Raw genomic sequence first — 18151 nt, forward strand, 5'->3', positions numbered from 1 at the left:
TGAGTGTGTGTGGTCACATGATCAGATTAGAGATGCACAGGTGAATTATGTAACCAGCTGATCCTCAGCAGCACGTGCAGACCTCACTCCATTCACACTTTCACTGTTTAATCTGATCCATCTGAAGCACAACGAACTGATGCTGGATCAGTTTACATCAGCACGCCCCACAGTGATGTCATCATATCACCTGCCGTGACCTCGCTGACCTGAAATCCTCCTGAACGTTTGCAGCTGTCGACCTGCGAGCGGGTCAGAGTACAAACACTTTGTATTCAGAGAAGTAAAAGTACAGAAATATGAGTAAGTTTCCAAAGTAAAAGTTCTCCTGCTTTAATGTGTGAGCAGCATTTCTGTTAAACAAATAAAAACGTGTGAAAAGACTTTCAGCTTGAACCTGAACTCATCACTGCAGACAGGAAGGAGGTAAGACTCAGGAGAGAGAGAGAGACAGAGAGAGAGAGAGAGAGAGAGACAGAGAGAGAGAGAGACATCAAGCCACTGGGATGTGTAAGAACTTCATCCAGTTATCTGGTTTCCAAAATAAAATCCATTTCATGAAGCAAACTTGACGGCAGTCACAGAGTCCAGTCCAGAATCCATCCAGTCCACAGTCACACACTTCAGCTGGTTCATGCTGACTGAGGTGTTGATGCACTTTGTTGTCCCACAATGCAACACTGCTCACAGCTGGAGGAAAATAAAACAGTTTCATAGTCAAAAAGATTTAAAACGGGTCCAAAGTCAGTTTATTCTGCGCTTTAACGCTGCTGCTGGAATAAACTCCTTTACAGTGAAACGTATGATCGCCGCATCACACGTCAAAGGAAAACACGTGTTCACCTTCTCATGTCCTCACTGTAATTTCTCCAGTAAACTCAATGATGTAAACGTCAGACAGCAAAGATCAGTATCATGTGTTCTTGTGGCTTTATGGATTTAATCATTGAGGTCCTTCTAATTAGGTTTTTACATGTTAATTAATGGCTTCCTGCTGAAAGGATAGAGGGCATGCTGTGATAAAAAACAAACAAACCCTAAGACGAATTTGTGGTTTGTGATTTTGGGCTGTTTTAATAAAATGAACTTGACTTGTGAAAAGACCCATTAAATTGAACAATATATTAGATTTAAAGTTTCCTTCGTCATTCAATATTTACTTTGGAATGTAAATAAAATTGTTTTAATTTGTTTTATTTAGCTTTGCTCATTTTTTCTTTAACTTAAAACTGAGACACTGGACACTGAGCCTCTTAATAAACACTTGGATGAAAAAGAAGCTGCAATTAAGTTAATTTTAATGGAAAGTTCTTGTTTTAATTTGATTATAGTGGAAAGTAAATAGGTTTAAAGTTGAGATGATTGTAGAAGGTGGTCTTGAAAACAATGTCGAATTATGTTTTTTCCTCCATTAGTAATTTGCTTGAATTACTGAAGTTGGATTTAAATCAATTAGTCAAATGTAAATATAAGAAATCTCATTTAAGATCAATTAAGTATGTGGTTCAGTGACGTTTATTGGCTAGCTTTTATTTTGAAGACTAAATCACAGTACTTCCGGTCCATCTAACGCAGCTCGGTGACGTTTCCGTTACCTCCCGGTATAAACACGGACTGTCCGGTGTTCTTCCTGTAATGAGCCGCTTTCTGGCCTCTCGGGACGGGTGAACCGAACTGTCCGGGGTCCGAACGAACACCACCGACGGAAACCGAGCCTCTCGGGCCGGTGTCAGCGATACTTTCTGCCGCCACAAACTCTGTTTTCTTCAGAGCTGCGCAGTTAGCGGTCCCGACCGGAGGACCGGGCGGTCTGCCCGATGCGTTAACGCCGAGTTAACGGTCAGTTCCCGCCGTGGGCCGGTTCAACCGTGGGTCTGACCGCGTGTTTTTGTCTGGATGTTCGGGGAAAACGAAGCAACATGGAGTTCCGTTGGAGTCTCTCTCGGTGCTCCGACACCGTGAGGTAACGGGACTGGAACGGCGTTACCTCACACACTCACACACACACACCGAACAGCAGCTACCTGTTGCCGGTGACGCAGAGACGATGAGCGGAGCTGCCATCCTGCTGTCCTTACTGCTGCTCGGCGGCCGTGCTGTGTTCACCGCTGCCCGGTCCCTGAACGCACCGCAGGACGGACGGCTTCTGCCGGTGGACGGACACGCGGGTCGTTTGGACGGCCTGGTCGCTACTGTGACAGGTAAGGATTCACGGTGACCGAGCAGGGTCGAATGAAGACTGACTACTCACACAGGTTACACACCTGAGTGAAACACCTGGGCCTCCCCACCTGTCAGTCAGACCTGCAGATCCTCTGGATGTCCTCGAACCTGAGGACTGAAACTCTTCGTGGACAGACTCTGTTATGAGTGTAAATGATTGAAGAGTCAGGTCCTCCTCTCCCGTCAGTGGCAGAGACGTGATGTTTGTCTGTGGTCTGTTTGTGAGTGACACTGTGACCTTTGACCTGATTGAATGCTTGGCCCGTTGCCCGGGTAACAGCGTCTGACATGTCTCCTAATCAGGTACCTGCAGTACTGTGGTACCTGCGGTGCTGCAGTGCACCTGAACCCAGATCACAGCTCGTCTTTCTACAGATTTATTTTGCAGGACCTTCACAGTCAGACAGGAAGTGCTGCAGTTTAGAGGACACCATGGAGCCATGACATCACACAGTGTCAGCTCATAGAACATACAACATTTTCATTCGTCAATCATCTTTGCACAAAAGTAACGTTAGCATGAAAACGTATCGCTATGCTCCACAAATGTTTTACTTCTCTACACGAGAACGGCAGAAAAATGAACGACGTCGTCTTCGTGCTGTGTGACGAGCCGCTGCCTGCCCCCTCCCTCAGGATTTCATTAAGAGTGCGTTAGCTCCTGCGTACGATAGCGGTGGTCTTGAGTTCTCGTGGCGCAGACCTGTACAGCCTGACAATCCTGATGTCGATATCTGGGAGTTTAAAATCAGGGTTCTGGCGCTGAAGATGAACCTGAGCAGGTGTTAGCAGGTGTAGGTAGGTGTTAGCAGGTGTTAGCAGGTGTAGGTAGGTGTTAGCAGGTGTAGGTAGGTGTTAGCAGGTGTTAGCAGGTGTAGGTAGGTGTTAGCAGGTGTTAGCAGGTGGTGTCTCTGCAGCAGGAAGCTCATCATCTCACAACAGATTAGGGCTGCACGATTATGGAAAAAATGATAATCACGATTATTTGGATCAAAATCACGATTTCGATTATAATCACGATTATGCAAAGCCTTGAGCAATAGCTTCTCCCGTATGATCCTCCGGAAAAAATGACGTCTGCAGGCAGCGAGTTTTAATTTCAAAATCCTCGTCAATGTAATGGATCGTCAGGGACATGTACGGCTCCATGGTCCTACTTGACCATAGATCGGTCGTGGTCGCATAGAACGGGAGATCTGCTATTTCTTTTCGGATTTCCTCCCGGCATTGTTTATACAGCGCTGGCAATGCCACCTTTGAGAAGTAGTTTCTGGATGGCATCTCGTATCTTTTGTCCAGCGTTTTGATCATCTCTTTGAATGCCTCGTTGTTAACTGTGTTAATGGGAGCCATGGCTTTGGCTATATAAATGGCAACTGCTTGTGTTATTTCTTGGTGTCTTCTTGATGTTGATGCATATGGTGTTGCAAGATTAAGTGTAGCATTTATGGTTGTCTGCGCTGGGTGTTTGGGACGGATATGCGGGGGTTTGGGGACTTTTCTTTTCATACACTCGTCGTATTTTCCCAAATTATTCTTCTTTAAGTGGTTATACAGATTAGTTGTGTTCCCCTGCGGAGCGGACACAATTCGCCCACAGTCTTTACACAACACCTGCTTTTGTTCGACATCACCTTTTCTGAATCCGAAATAGCTCCATACAACAGATGTGTAGCCCTTTCGAGGAACGAGCTCAGACTCCTCACCTCCGGAAGATTGATCAACTTCTGTTCCCACTGTCTGTTCAGTCATTTTCACCAGAACTCATCTTTATTTTCACTGATTCAGAAATCGGCTCTACAATGGTCACTCTACCAATCCCTCTCGCTCTCACCACTTGAATTTGACTGGTATGATAGCACCGCGCTAGGCGGAGAGGAGCTGAGTTTAGCTTGCTTGTTGGTGGCTACTAATGTGATGCGGCGTGCTCTATGACTACGGCCGCCCCCTGGTGGCTGGTGGACAAATATACTGTTTTTCTTTATGCTGCAGTCAGAAGAGCGCCCACTTATAAAATAATACAGAAAATGACAAAAAAGGAAAAAAATCGCGATTTTGGCTTTGTATAATCGTGGCGGCCAAAATCGCGATTTTGATTAAATTTCGATTAATTGTGCAGCTCTACAACAGATCAAGTCAAGACTTCAGCAAACACTTCAGGTCATTTGAATGAATGAGTCATTTTTCATTTGTTAATCCATCCTACATTTTAATTTAAATAAAGAGTTTACAGCTCGGCGGCGCCGAAAACATGTCGTCTAATGATAAATATCCTGGCAAACATACTGGTTTCCACCATGCTTTCACATTTTGACCAGTTTGACTGAATTTTTTGAACATAAACAGTCTTGACCTTTGTTTTTTTATTTTACGTGTAAAAGCCAGCGCCCTCTGGTGGACGCGCTCTGTAATGGACTGGACTGATCAGCTGACGGTTCGCTGGCACTGATCTATTATCAACTGACGTCGGTCTAGCTCCACATCCCTGAATTCCCAGTTCACCCAGTCTGTCTGTGTCCTCAGGTGTGGACAGACGGCGGCGCCCCCTGCTGGAAAAAACTCGTCCCTTTGTCCTGGTGGATGGACAGAGGAGGAGCCTCGCTGAAGCTCTACAGGTCAGACACATGAAACCTCGTATCTCCAACAGGTCAGAGGTCAGGAGTTTAGACCAGCGATGACGTCTTTGTGCTGGAATCATAGAACAGCAGCCGTTGGTTGGTTACTGGTTTTCTGCTGATGTTTCCATCGTATCATACTGGGGAGTCACTGTGGTTCACTGGATGTCTGGGATGGGTGGGACACAAACACACACCCCCCCCCCCCCCCCCCCCCCCCCCCCCCCCCCCCCCCCCCCCCCCCCCCCCCCCCCCCCCCCCCCCCCCCCCCCCACACACACACACACAGAGTAACACAAACACACTGCGTTCGGTTGTATTGTGTAGATGTTTTGGGCTCGTTGTCACTGTGTCTGTGTGTCCTTCACTGACCTCCTCCTCCTCCTCCTCCTCCTCCTCCTGCGTGGTGTTTAAACGAGGCGTTCAGGAGAGAGTTTCAGTGTAGGAACAGAGGAAGGAAGCTGGACCGTCCACAGTTTTCACCAGGAGCTTCCTGCAGGGAGGGGCGGGCGGGTCGCGGAGGACGGACGCTTCCTGTGCAGCTGACAGAAACTTGAGATCATTTCCTGTCCAAACCCCCCCACACCCACCCGTCCCGTCCCCACCCAGCCGGGAGGAAGCTAGCAGAAGCAGGAAAGCAGTGATGTCGACTAAAGGTTCAGTCCACCAATGAAAAGAGTCGAAGCTTCTGCTCTGAGAGCCGTCGTTAATTCAGTTACATCATGAAGAGTGGTGATTGGTCGAAGTGATTAGACAGGAAATGAATGAACAGCTGTGGTTAAAGGGACCGCTCTCTGTCCTTTCTTTCTGGATTTATGTGGATTAATTGATCACCCTCGAAAATAAACTGAGATTAAGATTAAATTAATCTTAATTTTGTGTTAACCTGTGACTAAAGCTGTCAAATAAAAGTAGTGGAGTAGAAGTATAAAGTAGCAGAACATGGAAATACTCAAGTAATGTACAGGAGCCTCACTTTGTTACTTCAGTGCTGTACTTGAGTAAATGTACTTAGTTACTTTCCACCTCTGCGAGCGACTGTTCAGCTCCTCGGTGGAGCTCGTTAATGTTAATTCAGTGAGTTAACCTGTGAAATCCACCCGTCAGACCACACTGAGACGTTAAACTGCTTCATCGTGATTCGCTGCAGCTCCACACCGCACTGACTCTGAGTCACATGTGGTCCAGCTCACAGTCCAGAAGACGTGTCCCTGCTGACAGAGGGGGTCCTGGTGTCCGATGAGCCTTCAAACTGATCGAGAGCTGCAGCTTATTGTCATTATCGACCAATCGGCAAGTGGTTCATCAGCAGGCACCGTCTGTTTACAGCTAGTAAGCTGTTGTTAGCATGCTAACATGCTAAGCTAAGATGGTGAACCTGGTTAACTTTATATCTGCTAAACATCAGTGTGTTAGCATTGTGATTGTGCACATGTTAGCCTTTAGCTCAAAGCTCTGCTGTGTGTCAGTGTGGAGCTGGAGCGACAGCAGACTCTGGGTCAGTTGTAAAGTGATGAACTCTCAGCTGTTCCTTCTTTCTTCTTCTGTTTGGTCGACGGCTCTGAGCCTCGCCCAGCTCTGACATCATCTGCAGACTGGGCGAGAGACATGGTCTCACTGTACAGAGAGAGAGAGAGTTCAGAGGAGGAGGGGAACAACATGTGGCGGGGAAGGAGGAGGGACGCGGGGCATTAACAGATGGTGAGAGTGGGCGAGAGACACTCAGTGAGAGGTAAGAGAGAGAGAGAAGTGTGAGGAAAACAATGGGAGGAGGAAGACGTGGAGACATCAGAGCTGCACGAAGCTTTACACAAATCCTTTAATGTGACTTTAATCTGACGTTTCAGACTGGAGGAGATGAAAAATGATTCAGACGTCTGCAGAGTTCAGCGATTTCATCGGCCGTTAATCCGACCAATCGTTTGCTCAGTTCTTCTCTGATCCAGAAAATGTCAGAAAATAGTGGAAAAAAGTGAAAAAGTGAATGCAACCGCAGATTATTTATCACTTCAGATCTGGGAAACGTCTTCTCAAATGGCCCCATCATGTTTTAATCCATCACTGAACACACCCTCCATCTGCTGTAACTACAGACCTGAGGTCAGCTGACTGATATTTCCTCCACAGGTCGGTTATCTAGTCAGGCCACAGCTTCACTCTGCGGGCGGCAGCCTGCGAGTTTGAGGTGGAAGTTGTTCTTCTGAACCACATTCAGACCCACCCAGCTGAACTGAACATGACTCAGCCAACAAACACCCCCCCCCCCCCCCCCCCCCCATCCTGCTGCACAATGGTTTGAGCCCACCACGGCACAAAGTGCAGAGAGGGTGGAGAAAACAAACACGCCTCGAAGGGGATTTCTGCTCTTTAAAGGAAAACTCCACCAAAAATCTGCATTTGAAATGTGAAACAGGGAACCCTGCAGAACCCGAGGAACGTTCACAGAACATGTGTTCACAGAACATGTGAACCTGACCTGTTTCTGCATAGTCAAATAAAATGTCAGTGAAATGAAATAAAGGTTAAGAAAAAAGCCTCAGAAGCAGCATTTAGATCTTCATACAGAGAGGAAGCGGGGGGGCGGGTGGATAAATAAATCAAGAGAGGAAACTGAAATGATCTGAAAATGATTTCATCCAAATACTTTCAGTGCTTGAGACTAAATAATAATAATAATAATAATGATGATAATAATGATAATAAACTAAAAATACCAAAATGAATGATAAAACACATGACAGGCAAAGTTAAAGATAATAAAAATAAAGGTAAACAGGCAGCTCAGATAAAATCAGGATAAAAGAGACGATGAAGACTCTGACAGGTGGTTCCAGAGCCTCGAGGTCCTGATGGCAGCAGCTCTGTCCCCTTTAGTTTTCAGACCTCTGAGGGTCTCAGACTGCACAGAAGTTCATAAGGGATTGAAAGTTTAAAAAAATGAGGGGGGGGGGGGGGGGGGGGGGGGGGTGATATAATCCATGTGTTCAGGCTCCATCGAAAACAAACCAGCTGGTTTAGGGGGCGATAAACTACAGGAAATATGAGCGGGGTGGGGTGGGCCACCAGAAGAAAACCTCTGATAGGCTTCATATATACAGAAACAAGGTCACCACAGCAGGATCAGTCCTGATTCATCAAGCTGACTGTGGCCCCCCCGGGTGTAACCAGGATCCTGTTAAAAACAGAAAAATCATCAAGAGGTGAAATCATGAAAAGACGTTTTATTGGGGAGGGATCTCACACTGGGAGGATCGTCCTCTGAAGTCTGCTGGGTTAAAACTGGAGCAGCGATGCTACACTGGATACAAAGACGAGGTCCACGACGACGGATTCGTCCACTTAGCTTCGATTAGATGTCACGAGATCCTGATTCACAGGAAAACCTCGTATGTGAAGGCAGGTGCTGGGAGGGATGCTGCCGTCGCTCATCAGTCTGCCTCTTTAGCAGCTGAACGCTCCACCATCTAACAGTCCGTCGGCGGCGAGCAGGAAGCTCACGCTTGCTCTGCGGAGACTTTTTATTGGCTGATCAAAGGTTTTTACTCTGAGAGAGTCTGGACTCAGAGAGAGTCTGGACTCAGAGAGAGTCTGGGCTCAGAGAGGGTCTGGACTCTGGACCGCAGTATTTCTAAAATACTGCTCATATTTTACATGTTCCCACAACACAAAGACAGGAAACTGTGATCGATCAGTAACCTTCAAACACACAGACACACACACACACAGACACACACACACACACACACACACACACACACACACACACACACACACCTGGACTTCCTGCAGAGCTGACAGGAGAAAGCGAGGAGGCGTTAGACAGGAAGTGCCCCCTCTTCAAAGAGCAGCTCCACTAACAGGCAGGAAAACACACTGATTGGATGGCGGATGTACTTAGCCCCGCCCGCTTCCTAACGGACTGGAAAAGGGAAGTGGAGACAGACAGATTCAGACTGGGGGGGTGTGGACGGAGCCTCAGCCCCTCTTAGAAACCAGAGACATAAGACACTGGGGTGGGTCAGAGCGGCTCAGTGGTGTCTTTAAAGTGTCTTCACATGTCGTCTCACTGAGACGGACATCCATAAGACAACACAGAGACACGTTTTGTGCCTGGGGGGTTCAGGATGAAAATGAAGCTGAATGTGCAGTTTAATAATTCAGTTAACAACACTGAACCCAGAACATCAGCGTCCATGATGATCGTGGTCCTGGTCTGCAGTGTCTTCACGTTTTTGGGGAACATTTTAAGCTGAAGATGATTTCATGATCATCAGCTTCGTCTCTGTCTTTGTTCCTCTCGGTGTTTAATCACAGTGAATAAAGAGACGTCTGTTCTTCCTGTCTGTCTTCAGGACGGCCACCCCGACAGGCTGCAGTGTGGACTGGAGGTGGCGGGACGGCTCTTCCTGCTGGACCTGGAGAAGAACCAGTGAGTCCGATTCACGGTGTGACATTGAACACAACATGAACGTACAGAGTGTGATGTGACTGTCGTCTCTCTGCAGTGACCTGCTGCCCAAACCGCCCAACGTCTTCTATTACCTGCCCAATGGCACCGGAGTGTCCCTGAGAGCCGACCCTGTGGTGAGTCAGTGAACGCACCGCCGTCTGTCTTCACACTGTGAGCATAGACAACAACGTCAGCTGTAATGTTCTCTGTGTTGACTGAACTGAGACCCAATGACGAAGCCAACGTGGGCGTCCTGGAAGTCTGTTTCCACCCGACCCGGCTGTATCAGGGGTCTGAAGACGGCGGCGCAGCGTGGACGCTTTGTGTTTTTAAATGAAAACATGCAGCGACCTGAGTTGTGTTGTGCAGCTGTGACAGATGTTTGTGTTGTGTTTGTGTGCAGAGTCACTGTTATTACCACGGCAGCGTCCGAGGCTTCCCTCAGTCCAGAGTGGCTCTGAGCACCTGCTCCGGACTCCGGTCAGTACCCCCACACAGACTCTGTTCAGAGCGCCCCCGTCAGCGTGGTGACGGCTGAGAGCCGACGTCAGCTGACTGCTGGCTGATCTGTCCTCCATCAAATGTTTCTTCGTTTAAAAAGAAGTTCAGACAAAACCAAAGACTGAAAAAAGTCAACTCAGTCATCAGGTTGCAAACAATCCAATTAAAACCTCGTCATCTAATCTGAGGGGTTTTTGTTCTGTAAATTATTGAACAATTTACCTTCAGTGGGTCTGAAGGTTGTTCACATGTATAAGACGCTGAGCCAGAGCTCCCTGCAGCCGTTCATGGCCGATTGAAGAGATACTTAAAGGATAACTTTGGTTTTTTACAACCTGGACCTTATTTGTAGCTTTAAATACGACCATTTACTGTCTACGGCGGTCGGCTAGTTTAGCTGTAGTTTGGCACAGCTGTGGTTCGTTATTGCGTATTCGTAGCCGACCGCCGCAGAGTTAGCCGTGTTGTGGCTGGCTGCTTCGGTAATGACATCATCCACGTCAGAGGTAGTTGTCTAGAGACGCCGGATGTTGATAACATGCCCCCACGGGCTCAGAGGGGAATAGCACCAGCATATCAGAACTAAATATTGGAATATGAACGAGTTTCTGCAGATTATGCGTTATATAGAGGCTGCGCATGGATGCCCCGAGTACTCGCATTATACGGATATACGCGCCGCTCCTCTGGGGCTAATTTCTTCAAAACGACTGCAAATGCCACCAAAGTTGTCTGGGGGAGTAAATGGTCGTATTTAATGCTACAAATAAGGTCCAGGTTGTAAAAAACTAAAGTTATCCTTTAAAGATTACTTAAAGATGTGAAGTATAAAAATCCAAACACTAAAAATGTATTTGGGGTAAATTTCCTCACACGTTTCAGACGAGTCCGTCGGACCGAAGGACTCCTGCAGATCTGGTTCCTGTGCAGACTCAAGAAGACGTGTGAGAATGTGAATGTATCTACGGTTCAGAATCATTTATTCTGACTGTCTGTGAGCTGTAACGTCCTTTATTTCCTTCAGTTGTGATTTCATAAACTGGAGAAACTCTTTTACCTGAGAGATCCAGTATGTCTTCAAATTATCGCCGACCTCTCGCTCCAGTGTTTGTGATCTGCGTCTGGTCTGAGAGCAGAAAACAAACGTCTGCTGATGCGTGAAAACGTTGCTGTGAGCTCAGGTGTTTCTGAACTGTTCCAACGCTGAAAACATTTTCTTCAACAACAACAGTGACGGAGAATAAGAAGCACAATCTCTTAAACCTAAAAACCTCCAATCCGGTTTGCGCAGAGTCCAGGATTTACCGTGTTTCAGGTCTTTGTGTTTCTGGGCCGGACTCAGCAGAAAACGTGAGCGACGTCGTCAGCGTTCCTCTGCAGGTTTAACTGATCCGGATCAGTGCGGGCGACCTCCGGCCTCGGCAGCGCAGTGTGAAGGCTGCAGGCCGCAGCAGGATTACAGGATTTGTTTATCAGCTCACGTGAACAGAATCCGGTCCAGTTTGTGGTTTTCAGGTTAGAGGCACCAGAACAACACAGGACTCATTATTCAGCTTTTTATTCACCAGTCTGGATTAATGAGAGCGAACTGAGGGCTTAAAACCGACCATGATGTGAGTGAGTACAGAAGAAAGTCTGCACAGTGAAGTCAGAGCTGGCAAAGATTGGAGGTTGGTATTATGGCAGGATGTACAGTTTCCCCGCCAGCTTTCACAATGGCTATGGAGGTAATTATTAGGGCTTCCAAGTGGGTCGTAGGTGGAGAGAGACGGCAGAATGGAATGCGTCTTCCACCAATTAGGGCTTATATGGATGATATGACACTGCTAACTTCAACAGTGCCATGTACAAGGAGGTTGTTAGATAAAGTCAATCAGAATCTCAAGTGGGCTAGTATGAAGATTAAGCCTAGTAAGTCAAGGAGTATTTCAATATACAGAGGGAAAGTAAGTGATAGAAAGTTTGCTATAGATGGTGAGGAAATCCCAACAATTAGGGAGAAATCAGTTAAGAGTCTAGGACGGTGGTACAATGTGGACCTGAATGATGCTGAACAGGTTGTGCAATTTAGAAAGGATGTTGCAGAAGGGCTGGAGAGAATAGATAAATCAGGGCTCCCAGGAAAACTGAGGTTGTGGTGCTTGCAGTTTGGCTTGTATCCTAGGTTAATGTGGCCAATGTCAGTATATGAAGTCCCATTATCTGTAGCAGAGAGAATGGAAAGGCTAGTTAGCTCTTATATTAGAAAATGGTTGGGTGCTCCCAGGTGCTTAAGCAATGTAGCTTTGTATGGGAAAGGAATGCTTCAGCTGCCAGTATCCAGTCTAACAGAGGAGTTTAAATGCACTAAGGTTAGGACAGAACTTTTATTATCTGGGAGTAAGGACATGTTAGTTAGCAATGTGGTTCCGAATCCTTCTGGGGGGAGGAAATGGAACCCAAGGGCAGCAGTGCAGGAGGCAGAGGCAGCTCTTAGGCATGCAGAAATAGTAGGAAATGTTCAATTTGGCCGGGGAGGCTTGGGGCTTGGCCCAGGCAAACCAGTGTGGAATAAAGCAGGTCTAAAGGAGAAAAGAAAGCTTGTAGTGGAACAGGTGCGTAGGCAGGAGGAGTTGTTAAGAGGGGCAAAAGCAGTTGGTCAAGCCAAACAGGGACAATGGTTGAATTGGGAAGGTGTTGAGAAGAGGAAACTTAGTTGGAGGGACCTGTGGAATATGGAGGAAGGCCGTATTAAATTTCTGATAGGGGCGACATACGATGTGTTGCCTCTGCAGGAGCCTCGTTCCCAAAGAGAAGAACTGCTGGTCTGAAGGTCAGGATTATCTGACAACAGTAGCAGTAATAATACAACACTGTACTCCATTACAAGTAAAAGTCCTGCATTGAATATTTTACTGAAGTATAAATACAGAAGCATCATCGGCTAAATGTACTAAAGTATCAGAAGTAAAAGTACTGCAGGAAGTCATCCAGTCTCTGATGAGATCCTTCACACTGAAGCATCAATGTTAGAGCAGCAGGTGGAGCAGCTGCAGGTGGAGCAGCTGCAGGTGGAGCTGCTTTCAGCTTCTTTACATACAGACGAGCACTTCAGTGAGCGGTGGCTCCACAAATAAGACAGACCTGAATTCAGGACATGCTGATGCTGATGCTGCAGGTGGAGCAGCTGCAGGTGGGGCTGCTGCAGGTGGGGCTGCTGCAAGTGGAGCTGCTGCAGGTGGAGCGCTGACGGAGGTTTGCACCGTCTCAGCTCTGATGAGCCTTCGCTCACGATAAATGAAACTTCCTGTGTTTCCTTCTCCAGCGGCGTCATCGCCATCAACTCCACCCTGAGCTTTGAGCTGCAGCCTCAGGAGGAAGACCACCACCACCCCCACCACCAGGGGGAGGAGGAGCGGGGAGGAGGGGGAAGCGGAGGAGACGGGAGTGGAGGGAGCGGAGGAGGAGGAGGAGATGAAGAAGGGCTCCACCTGCTGTTCTCCACCAGCCCTCTGGAAGGCGATGGCGCTGCGGGCTGCGGGGTCTCCCACGCTGCCGTCCCCCCCATCCACAGCTCCACCCACACACACAGGGTGAGACTGAACCTCCCCCGCTTACACCAGCTGTGTTAGAATGTACCATAAAAACTGATGGAGAGGAGTCAACTACGACTCCCAGGGTGCATTTCACTAATGAACATCCAATCACAGAGCTTCACATTCTGCTGCTGTAAGGTCAGGTCAGAGTCTCCAGAGCAGCAGCAGCTGAGGCTCATGGGTACTGTCGCATGTGAGGAAAAACACTTCAGGAAGCAGCAGCTCCTCCCACCTCGCAGTACCTTTGCTGTGTAACACCTGCAGTAATATCGGGGTAGTATTAGCAGCAGCTGCAGCGAGGGAGCGTGTTGCTATGACGATTGTTTCTCTTGACCTTTGACCTCTCTTTGCTCTTCCTGTAGAGGAAGAGAGACATCCTGTCTGAGACCAAATACATCGAACTGGTGCTGGTGGCTGATCATCAGGAGGTCAGTGTGTTTGTCTATAACACCGATCAACCTGCTCGTTATTTCCTAATTAATTGATTCAGAGAGTTCTCCACTGATTTAGCGTCTCACTGCAGTAACACTGTCAGACTTATGATAAACACTTTTTTATTCCACACGTTCGTCTTCATTGTCAAAACCCGACCACATTTAAGTGTCAACGGAGATTAAATGGCTGTAGATTAATTTCCTACTGCTCAGCTGATCGTTGTATCAGCTGATCATTGTATCGGCTGATCAATGTATCAGCTGATTGATGTATCAGCTGATCGTTGTATCGGCTGATCAATGTATCGGCTGATTGTTGTATCAGCTGATCGTTGTATCGGCTGATTGTTGTATCGGCCGATCGTTGTATCGGCTGATCGATGTATCGGCCGATCGTTGTATCGGCTGATCGTTGTATCGGCTGATCGTTGTATCGGCTGATCAATGTATCAGCTGATTGATGTATCAGCTGATCGTTGTATCGGCTGATCAATGTATCGGCTGATTGTTGTATCAGCTGATCGTTGTATCGGCTGATCGATGTATCGGCTGATTGATGCATCGGCTGATCGTTTCTGCCGTGCTGTAATGAGTAGATGAAGGACGTCGCTCAGCTCGTTGATCGTGATCCCAAAAACAAACCTTAAACGCTGAATTAATTTGCGATGCTGCTCCTGTTGAACAGGCACGTTCAGGTTCAAACTCTCAGAACTTTATTTCTCGTGAGTTGAGCAGCTCGACGAACATGAACCTGAAGTCAGGGTCTGTGTCGTCGCTGAATGAAATGATGATGATGATGATGATGATGAAATGACGTCGCCGTGTGTTTCATCAACACCTTCGTGTTTTTCACAGTTTCTGAATTACCAGAAGAACAATAAGACGATCATCTACCGCATGCTGGACGTGGCCAACCAGGTGGACTGGGTGAGAGCCACGACCTCTGACCCCCCCGTCTCAGTAAACCGCTTTAAATCTGCTGCAGAAGAAGAACCGAGCCGTCTCTCTCCTGTCTCTTTCAGTTCTACCGTCCTCTGAACGTCCGGGTGGCGTTGACCGGTCTGGAGATCTGGAGCGACCACAATAAGATCCGGGTGGCGAAGAGTCCCACCGACACCCTCAACAACTTCCTGGAGTGGAGAACCAGAGAGCTGCTGCCACGCCTTCACCACGACAACGCCCAGCTCGTCATGTAGGAGCGCAGGGACGAGGAGGCGAATAAAAGCTCCGCCTTCCGATCCATCACGGTTCTCACGGCTCCGTTTTTTTCCGGCAGGGGCGGCTCCTTCGATGGCACCACGGTGGGGATGGCGTCTCAGTCGTCCATGTGCTCCAGAGACCGATCGGGCGGAGTCAACGTGGTGAGTGGACGCTGTTTGAAACGCAGACCGAGCTTTGTGTCGGTGGGGCTGTGAAGCGAGAGCAGCTGCTTTAGTTCACGTTACCTGCTCTCAGATCAGCCTCAAACGGTCCTGTTCGATCACCACAACACAAGACCAACGTCTGTGTTTGAACAGTTCTGCCTCTTTCATCAAAAGTCAAAGGTACAAGAAGCCTGCGGACGTAAAAACTGAAGGAGAGATGTCAACTACAACTCCCATGGTGCATTTCAGTAACAAACATCCAATCACAGAGCTTCGCCTTCTGTTGTGAGCTGAAGCTGAAGATTACACTGTTGAGAAAATTGAGGTTTAAATGGGCTCTTGGTCTGACTGTGGATCAGCCCTCCGACTGGCTTCTTCTCCATAGCAACAGCAGCTGAGGCTCGTGGGTAATGTAGTGTTTAGAGCGGCCCACTTGTGACTGGTGGTCACAACATGAATCGTCACATTATTGGTTGAGTTGACAGATGAAGAACCAGAACCAGAACCAGACACAGTCCAGAAGTCTCTTTCATAGAAATGAACTGTCTGAAAGGAAGTGAGCCCGTCTAAACACCCGTCTCTCTCTCAGGACCACCTGGTCAGCGTTCTGGGCGTGGCCTCCACCGTCGCTCACGAGCTCGGTCACAACCTGGGGATGAGTCACGACACGGCCGAACGCCGCTGCTCCTGCCAGAACGAAGCGCGGCTCGGAGGATGCATCATGGAGCCGTCGACCGGGTCAGTGCCAGGGAATGAAACCGGATCAGGGTTTGACTTTATCCAGGGTCACATCACGCTCACGTTTTACTGCAGTCCCCAAGTATTCACAAGTATTCACAAGTATCCACAAGTATTCAGATCCTTTATGAAGTCAGAGTACTGATACACACAAATACTCAAATACTACGACTATGGAAGTATTATCAGTCCAACTGCAAAGGAAGGAGAGAGTGTGTGTGTGTGTGTATCTGTGTTTGTGTGTGTGTGTGTGTGTGTGTGTGTGTGTTTCTGTATGCGTGTGTGTGTCTGTGTATGTGTGTGTGTGTATCTGTATGTGTGTGTGTGTGTGTGTGTGTGTCTCTGTGTGTGTGTGTGTACCGTCCTCCTGACTCGGTCCCTGTGATCAGGTTCAGTCTCGGTGGTCTTGTTGAGGACCTGTGTGGGTGTTGGATCGTCAGTCGGCGGTTAGGTCGGGGTGGAGCCGTGTGTCTCAGAGACGGCCCCGCCCGCTCGATGAACGGGCCGCGGCTGAAACGCTCGCCGTGGCTGATCTGAAGCGTGGGAGTCTTTGAGACAGAGGCCGACAGCGTGGATCTCTGTGAGCTCGCTAAATTACAAACGGCTTATCGCAGCGTCCCAGAGCTGTCGGCACACGTCCGCCCTGCGTCCCGTCGGCCCCGCCCGTCCTGCGTCCCGTCGGCCCCGCCCATCCTGATCACTGTATTTATCAGGCACTGCACCAAGTGCTTCAAGTACTCACAGTCAAAGTGTTGCTGTAGCAGTAAAATGTACTACTACTACTACTACTACTACTGCTACTTCATATCCTGTTGGCTGGTTTAATCTACAGCGATGCTTCATATTCTATGAGATCATCACATGTTTGTCCTGTGAGAACCTCGTATCTCAGAAGAACAGTATCCAGCTGTCCTGACGGCGCCCTGCCTGTGACCTCTGACCCTCAGGTTCATGCCTGGTCAGCAGTTCAGCAGCTGCAGCGCTGCAGATCTGTCGGTCAGCCTGCTGCACGGCGGCGGCATGTGTCTGTTCAATGTACCGCAGCCTGACCGTCTGCTGGGAGGACCTCGCTGTGGAAACCTGTACGTGGAGAAAGGAGAGGAGTGCGACTGCGGCCTGCTGGAGGTACTCACCTGTACACCTGTCTGACTGCGCGTCTACCTGTCTGTGTGCACACCTGTCTGATGGCCTAGAGTTATCTTTAAGGTCACATATGTTTCCCCTGAATGTTGTTCTTCCTGTTGATGCGCCGCTGTGCTCTGATTGGTCAGGAGTGTGACGACCCCTGCTGTAACGCCTCCACCTGTCAGCTGGTTCCTGGAGCTCAGTGCTCATCTGACGGCATCTGCTGCCACGACTGCAAGGTCTGACCGACACGACACAGACACAAGATTCATGTTTCTGTCAAGATGGAGTTCGCTTCAACCCCCTCCCTCCATCTCTCCCTCCATCTCTCCCTCCATCCCTCCCTCCATCCCTCCCTCCATCTCTCCCTCCATCTCTCCCTCCATCCCTCCCTCCATCCCTCCCTCCATCTCTCCCTCCCTCCTCAGCTGCGGGCGGCGGGTTCGGTTTGTCGCGAGCCTCTCGGTGAGTGCGACCTCCCCGAGTTCTGCACCGGCTCCTCCCCTTACTGCCCCCCCAACGTCTTCCTGCAGAACGGAGAACCCTGCGAGCGTGAAGCCTCCTTCTGCTATGGAGGCGTCTGTGCCAGCATGCAAACCCAGTGCCAGATGCTATGGGGACCCAGTAAGACACCAGTTTACACTGCTTCAACCTAAACTAAAACCAGTTCATGCTCAACTAAAACCCGTTTACAGTGAACCAGAACAGGGTCACACCGGGCCTAAACCAGATTACACCAAACTATAGCTGGTTTATACTGAGCCGAAACCAGTTTACAATGAGCTCAAACCAGTTAATACTGGGCCAAGACCAGTTTACACTGAGCCTGAACAAATGTGTACTCATTCAGTTAGTACATACAGTAAATATCCTGAACCAGTTTATACCAAGCTATTATTAATCTGTTCACACTGACCAAAAGCCAGTTCTGGTCTGAAACCAGTTTACCAGTTTGGTCATTACCAGGATAACCTGTCTGTCTGCCTGTCTGTCTGCCTGTCTGTCTGCCTGCCTGTCTGTCTGCCTGCCTGTCTGCCTGCCTGCCTGTCTGCCTGTCTGTCTGTCTGCCTGTCTGTCTGTCTGTCTGTCTGTCTTCAGATGCCACCACTGCTCCAGCCGTCTGTTT

General features: G+C 48.6%; 1 protein-coding gene across 4 annotated transcripts in view; it reads left to right on the plus strand.

Annotated features, from left to right (window-relative positions):
- Positions 1-1601: 1601 nt before the first annotated feature.
- The window catches only part of adam15 (ADAM metallopeptidase domain 15), a 28894-nt gene continuing 12344 nt past the window's right edge, over positions 1602-18151 (plus strand). For all 4 annotated transcript variants that reach the window (XM_041942204.1, XM_041942205.1, XM_041942206.1 and 1 more), the window contains exons 1-15: positions 1602-2201; positions 4747-4838; positions 9191-9267; positions 9344-9422; positions 9692-9768; positions 13094-13361; positions 13727-13792; positions 14654-14725; positions 14821-14990; positions 15075-15159; positions 15752-15900; positions 16848-17025; positions 17172-17264; positions 17454-17649; positions 18124-18151. The exon at positions 18124-18151 is cut by the window's right edge and continues 81 nt beyond it. In XM_041942204.1, the coding sequence (XP_041798138.1) occupies positions 2048-2201; positions 4747-4838; positions 9191-9267; positions 9344-9422; positions 9692-9768; positions 13094-13361; positions 13727-13792; positions 14654-14725; positions 14821-14990; positions 15075-15159; positions 15752-15900; positions 16848-17025; positions 17172-17264; positions 17454-17649; positions 18124-18151 (1784 nt within the window). In that variant the 5' untranslated portion in view covers positions 1602-2047. The remainder of the gene's footprint in view (positions 2202-4746; positions 4839-9190; positions 9268-9343; positions 9423-9691; positions 9769-13093; positions 13362-13726; positions 13793-14653; positions 14726-14820; positions 14991-15074; positions 15160-15751; positions 15901-16847; positions 17026-17171; positions 17265-17453; positions 17650-18123) is intronic.

The sequence above is a fragment of the Chelmon rostratus genome, chromosome 8 (genome assembly GCF_017976325.1).
Source record: "Chelmon rostratus isolate fCheRos1 chromosome 8, fCheRos1.pri, whole genome shotgun sequence".
Taxonomy (NCBI): domain Eukaryota; kingdom Metazoa; phylum Chordata; class Actinopteri; order Chaetodontiformes; family Chaetodontidae; genus Chelmon; species Chelmon rostratus.